Genomic DNA, 6,482 nt, shown 5'->3' on the forward strand with positions numbered 1-6,482 from the left:
TAATTAGTATCGTCCTTGAGCATCTGAATTCTGTTGCTGATTTTCTGGTAAATATCCTTCGGCTCCTTGGCTCCCCCATCAACAGGTTTTCATTAAACTAATTTATTTTAATGTTTTTTTCCCATTAAATAAATGGAATTCCGTTTTGTATATTACAAATATTTGCACACTTTTAGTTAAGTAATTAATTAAAGCTCAATTAGACTGAAAATTCTACTTAAAAATAGCACACGGCAATGTTCAAACTAATGTAAAATAGTAGAGGAAGGAGTGCCCTGCATGAATCCAAAGTATTCATTAAATCATAGCTATACTCAAGCCTCCTTATGCTTTATGCTCCTTTATCCTCTTTCAATCTGATTCGGATCCTCAAAAACCAAATTTCCTTGTTTCTTTCTCTTTTTCTCCACCAGAAAATCCAATACAAAGTGAGCGAGTAAAAAAACCGAAATTTTCGGTTGCTGCTTTGAAACAGTCGAGGCAGTAGGCCTTGCTTAACCTAGAAGTGATTCAGAAAACATTATTTAAAACATAAAAATATATAGTGGAACACATTTGGATACAAGCTCAATACCCGTTTTTGACACGGTAACATCGCAGCTAAAAAATATATTTGTATGAAATAAAATTACATAAATTATCAGGTGAGTATAAAAAGTACAGTTTGTAGATAGTTTCATGGGTAACTTGTTTTCAAGCCTCTGCAGTCCCCAAATTGTGATCGTAATATTTATCCCCTCTTTACTGATCACAAAAACAAAACATAAACTAATAAGATTTCCTCATTACCTTCATTTTCCAAGCCATAATTCATAGACTGCACTCCCATGGTGGGGGGGAAAATTAGTAATCGCAGTCGCAATACATGTATGTCCAGGACTTTCCCCTCCACTTTCCAATTAGGTTTCGTGGTGCTCGGTGCCCGCAATGTCATATTTTTGTGGATATATACACAATGAAATATTTGACAGTTGGGCATTGTGGGTAGTGCGGCGAGGGCATATAGGAATTTCCACTGTGGTTCGGTTCGTTTCGGTTAGGACCAGGACCATGAAGGAGGAGAAGGAGTAGGGGCAGGAGGCTGGTAACGTGGCGTATAATTAACAATAATGAAGTCGTAAAACCGCAATGCAATCAGCGATGCGCAAAGCACAGATACACACACACACCCCCACTCACGCACAATGGAAAAGCCAAATGGCATACAATGAACGGACAAGTGTGGTGGGGGCGGGGGGACCAGCAGGTATTCTGCTGCCTTGAAGTCAGGGTCACCCGGACATTATAAAATATTTATAAACCATTTGCACGCATAATTAGTCTGTCATTAAATTTGGGAGATTTTCGGCATTCGGCTCCGTGTCCACGGGTGCATCTCTGTGTTTGTGTGCCCCAGCCATAGCCACAGCCACTCAGCCACAGGATTCATGAACAGGATCTGATGATACCCTAATTAGAGAGCTTGATACCCTAATTTTACTTTAGCAGACGGCAACGTGCCTATCATTGGGAAGGGAGTTTTTATGTGTGAATTATTTTTGTGTTTTAAAAGGGAAAATATTCCTTTATAATTTTTTTGTGTAAAAACTACAACTAAATGTATTTTTATGATGATTAAACACAAATTGTAATCGCTAATAAGTTCCTAAAAATTTTTTAAAAGATATCTAACTCGACGAATAAATATATATCTTTTTTATCTGAAATAGATCCTTTGAATAAATAAACTATAAATAAACTTTTTTGATCATAAATTATGTATATATGTTTTTTCCGATTAATTAAAATCGAATCCAAATATCCTTAAAAACTATAAAGACCATATAACCGCACTCCACAGCCATGGCTCACGTTAGTGCAAGTACAAGCATCATTACAAAGTAATTATACCCTCCCGCCAAGGTTGCAGGAGGGACCCATAACCAAGAGATCCCCATTCGAGAGATGCAGACGAGTCTATGCAGGAGAGGGGGGCAGATCTGATGGAAGGATGGGTTCTGGGGCAGTGGCTCTGCGGGTGGGGCGTTGAAATGTCATGTCATGTTGGGACAGGCGTCGGAGCGTTATGCATTGGCCTCCCTGTCGTATGAATGTGTGTCGCGGCTGTGTGTGTGTGTGTGTGGGTCTGTACATGTGTTTGGCCATAAAGTAATCAGCGGAAATGTCAATGGGCCGCCGCCATTTACTGATGTGTCGGCAACTGAGGTTTACACCGTCCGCAGCCGCCATCGCCATCGTCAAGGTATTCTTTATATATTGTCCTGTCCCCTGTTCTGTTGTTGTTTTTCCGAGCACACGGGTAGGATCGGCTCTGGCTCTGGACCTGCCCCTGCCTCTGCTCTGCTCTTCTCTGCTTTTGGCCATTGTAATTAAAATTTGCTCGTTGCATATGCAAAAGGGCGATTGGCGATTGGCATGGCTGCCGGTTTAATTGTGTGAATACCTGTCGGTCGCTCAGCCTCTCTCCCCCTCACTGAGTGCCATGGCAAATATTTTATGGAGCCGCATTGATAGGCGGCTTATATGAGAATCGGAAGCAGCGACAGGTCACAACAGCAATTCAGGCACAAAGAAAACAACAAGCACAAACAGCAGAGTGGCTAAAGTTGTAAAGTACCGACTATAGGAGACCCATCAAACTTTTGAAAATCCACCACAAAACTAGCGGAGCCGTAGTCCCAACAACAACGTAGTCCCATATCCCCCATCTGAACCCCCTGCCTCCATATAATTTGGAAACCTGTTACCAAGTAGCATATCATTCATCAATCAATGAAACCCCAAAAACAGACAGAAATTAATTTCCCCTACCCTACAGGAATTGAAATACTCGGGAAATGGCATTCCATGGCGGAGTCAATGCCAAGGGATACTTTATTCCCTTCAGTGAACTCACCAAGGGGATAAAAACGACTCAGTTGAAGACAGCAAAGGGGAAGTGTCATTCTGAAAAATCTGACATACTATCTGATCGATTTAAGGGGGGAACTTCGCAAAGATCACCGACCATATCCGGATGTACATTCCAATTGACCCCAAAATCTGATCGCATTGGAAGGAAGAAAAGGCGGCCTAAGGAGGACTTTCACAAGGATCATAGTTTGAGCGTTAAGATCCAAAAATCGTCTCCATTATCATCATCGGGTAAAGAGGTGAAGAAGAAGCGCATAAAGAAGATAAAAACGGGTTCCCCAGGGTCCTCACCATCGTGTGGGAATCCTCGTAAAAGCGTCAAGCGATCGCTGGATACCAAAAATTCTTCAGCCTCATCAACGCCTGGAAAAACCTTCCGAATAATTAAGCGATCAGAGATCCACAAATCCCAACCATCTCCGTATGGGAATCTTCCAAAGAAGATTAAGCGATCGGGGAAGACCCGCAAATCTCCAGCCTCATCATCGTCTGGTAGTAACCTCAAGAAGAAAACCCGCAAATCTTCGTCTTCTTTATCGCCAGGTCGGACATGTAATAAGGACTCTCGCATGAACATGAAGCGATCACCAGTGATGCAGAAACCGATGTCCTCTCCATATTCAAAAGCGGTCTTTCGTGGAATTAGCCGCATAAAGGCCAACCAATCCTTGCAGACCCGGATTCCTCAATCTTCATCATCGTCAGGTGGTACTTTAAACAAAGATCCTCGTATGAATAGGAAGAAGCAATCGTCGGAGAGCTGCAAGTCGACATCGACGGATGAAGGGTTTAATGGATCGAAACTCATGAAAACTAAGGAATCACCGAATTTTAATTTTTCTCCACTGTCATCGTATGGTGAGGACATGAATAACGATCTCATGATTTCCCTTTCACCAATATCTGAATGCGCTTCCTCTGATGACGCATCTCCTGGGGGATATCGCATGACGAGACAACGGTCGTCAGATGTCCATATATCAATATTTGAATCGTCCCCGGATTCATGTATATCCAAAAAGAAGCGGTCACTTCTCGATCCGACATCTGATGAGCTCCGCACCAGGAAAAAACTTTTGAATTTGATGCATAAATCTCATCTGCGCACTTCAACATCGGTCGCATCAGTTCCTGAGAATGAGGATGGCGATACTCCCACAAACATAAGGAGTCCCATATCGCAGAAGGGAACACCAAACTCCCCAAGGTCTCAGGAAGAAAATCATCTTAAGGTACGATCCACTCCCCAACGAATTTCCCATTCTAATCCTAATGGTTCCAGCAGGAAAATGTGAAGCCCTGGGCCTGGACCTACGACGACTGGCTGGCATGCAAGCGAAGGCAGCGCAAGGAGCAGCAGTACCGACAGATGGAAGAACGCGCCGCCAGGGATTTTTACGCGGCTCAGCGTAAGGAAATATCACAGATGGTCTACCAGATGTGGCTGAAAAACAAGAAACGTGAGGAGGAGGCACAACGCGTTCAGAATCACATACAGGTAGCGGCTCTCAATGCCAGCTTTTCGCTGAAGAGTAATCCCATAACAGTGGTCGCCGCTGCCAAACCAGTTCGCAATATATCCAAGGAGGAGATCAATCTGGAGCTTGAAAACTGGCGTCTGAAGAAGATCCAGATGCAGAGGTCCAAGCGCCAGGAGGAACAACTGGCGAAGATTAAGCACGAAGAGGATCTATTCCATCGCCAGAGACAGTCCGAAATGGCGATTAAGAAGTGGTTCAGCACCGTCCACACGAAGCCCAAGCCGGTGCCAATGAACCAGGGCTTCGACTCGTTGCGTGGCACAATCTCAAAGCTGTATATAAATCCTCAACCATGGGTGCAGTAAAAAAATAATTTAAAAAATATATAAAAATTGAAGAACAAAATTCCTTCGTTTCCTTAGATCTCTAAAAAAAATACAAAAATTCAAAATGGAGCTTAGGCTACTGATCATAAAACAATTCTAGAGGCACTATCTTAATCATAAGATAACAAAAAAAACTCCATTATTAGACTTCACAGAATCCTGGAAGAACCCGCTCCTCCAGGCCCCCCTTTTTTTGCATAAGAAAAGAATCATCTTTCACTATCTTTCATCCTGAGATAAAAGGTGAAAAAAAAGGAAGTGCCAGTCGAAAGATAAATCGCCTCGTGTTTAGTGGTTAAAACAATGAAAGCCCTCCAATCCCTCGAGAGGGCCGCTTGCTGTGCCCATAAATAATGCAATGGAGAAAACCAGGGGACGGGAACCCGACGACCATTCAGCATAAGACAAAGACATGTGCAAAGGATAGGGGGTGTCGCTTGGGGTCATTGGAGCAATCGGTGTGTACGGGGTTTATGCTCAGACAATGAACCGACCAGATATTTATCACACTGATGTCGAGTGATCAATAACCAGGAGGTGGGAATCGTAGGGGCAGGGAGAGAGGCAGCAGACTCCCCATGCGCGATGATGATGAGTGATGTGCGAGGCATTGAACAATTGCCAAAGAAAAGGAGAGAATAAAGTGGATTAGAACACGGAAAAAACCAAAAGAAAGGAACAAGAAAGATGGAAGGCACACTTGAAGATACAAAGATTATTTTGATGGCATTCAGATATTCTTCAGAAATCTAGAGGTAGAGCCTTGTCGCTCCGATATTTTGCTCATATCAGCGCGAGCAAGCGCAGCGTTTGAGCCGGGGATAGAAACAAAAGATATAAAAATTACCAGCATTTATTCTGAAACGAAAAGATAAATCTAAAAAATCAATCAGTACACAGAAGATTGAACCCCTATTTAACTAACTGTCTATCTATCTATCTATCTATCTATCTATCTATCTATCTATCTATCTATCTATCTATCTATCTATCTATCTATCTATCTATCTATCCATCTATCTATCCAAACATCTAACTCTATTTCTTGACATGACCAGATATCCTCGGATATTGCCACAACCACGAAGTCCAATCATGCATTCAGCTTTACTCCCAGTCAATTGAGTAGAATCGGGGGGTTGGGTGCGGGTGCGACGCTGGTGTGGTGGTGGCTGTTCAATCTGGCCATTACTCCTTGTTCCTGGTCATGTGACTATCAAGCCGAAATGCACACTACAATAATATCAAGGCGAAAGTGCGTAAACAATGCAAACAACAAGGAAACGACGACGGAGACTCTGAGACACCCACTCTCTGGTCTTCCACTATCGACTCTCTCTCCCTCTCTCTCTGACAACAATAACATGCCATGCAAAAGCAACAACAGCATTAAGAAGATGAAAACAAACAGCTCTGCTCGGCTACAGCAACAGTAGAAGCCAGCAGCACCAGCAGCAGCAACACAAACTAGTTAGTGCAAACTACATTGATGACGAATAACATGCTTCAATACCTTCCAAATTTAATCCTGCCAATGCGTCGGCCTCAATACACCGCTTGCCTCTATTGCCCAGACATCATCCATCGACAGACTGCCTCTCTCCTCGCCATCGCCATCACCATCATCATCATCATTCTCATCTCTCTATCTGTAGCACACACAAACACATAGAAAAGTAAGCATTCGGCCTGGTCAAATGGC

General features: G+C 43.0%; 1 protein-coding gene across 2 annotated transcripts; it reads left to right on the forward strand.

The window, feature by feature from the left end:
* Positions 1-581: 581 nt before the first annotated feature.
* LOC6596335 (vitellogenin-1) lies at positions 582-4,769 on the forward strand. 2 transcript variants are annotated; one of them, XM_026987623.1, is made up of 3 exons: positions 582-644; positions 2,819-4,145; positions 4,196-4,769. In XM_026987623.1, the coding sequence occupies exons 2-3, from the start codon at positions 2,838-2,840 to the stop codon at positions 4,757-4,759; spliced, it is 1,872 nt and encodes a 623-aa protein (XP_026843424.1). In that variant the 5' UTR covers positions 582-644; positions 2,819-2,837; the 3' UTR covers positions 4,760-4,769. The 2 variants fall into 2 exon arrangements, with proteins under 2 accessions (XP_026843424.1, XP_002021692.1); XM_002021656.2 differs by having other exon boundaries at positions 4,199-4,769.
* Positions 4,770-6,482: the final 1,713 nt, after the last annotated feature.

Source organism: Drosophila persimilis, unplaced genomic scaffold (genome assembly GCF_003286085.1).
Source record: "Drosophila persimilis strain 14011-0111.01,24,50 unplaced genomic scaffold, DperRS2 tig00000124-arrow-pilon, whole genome shotgun sequence".
Lineage (NCBI taxonomy): Eukaryota > Metazoa > Arthropoda > Insecta > Diptera > Drosophilidae > Drosophila > Drosophila persimilis.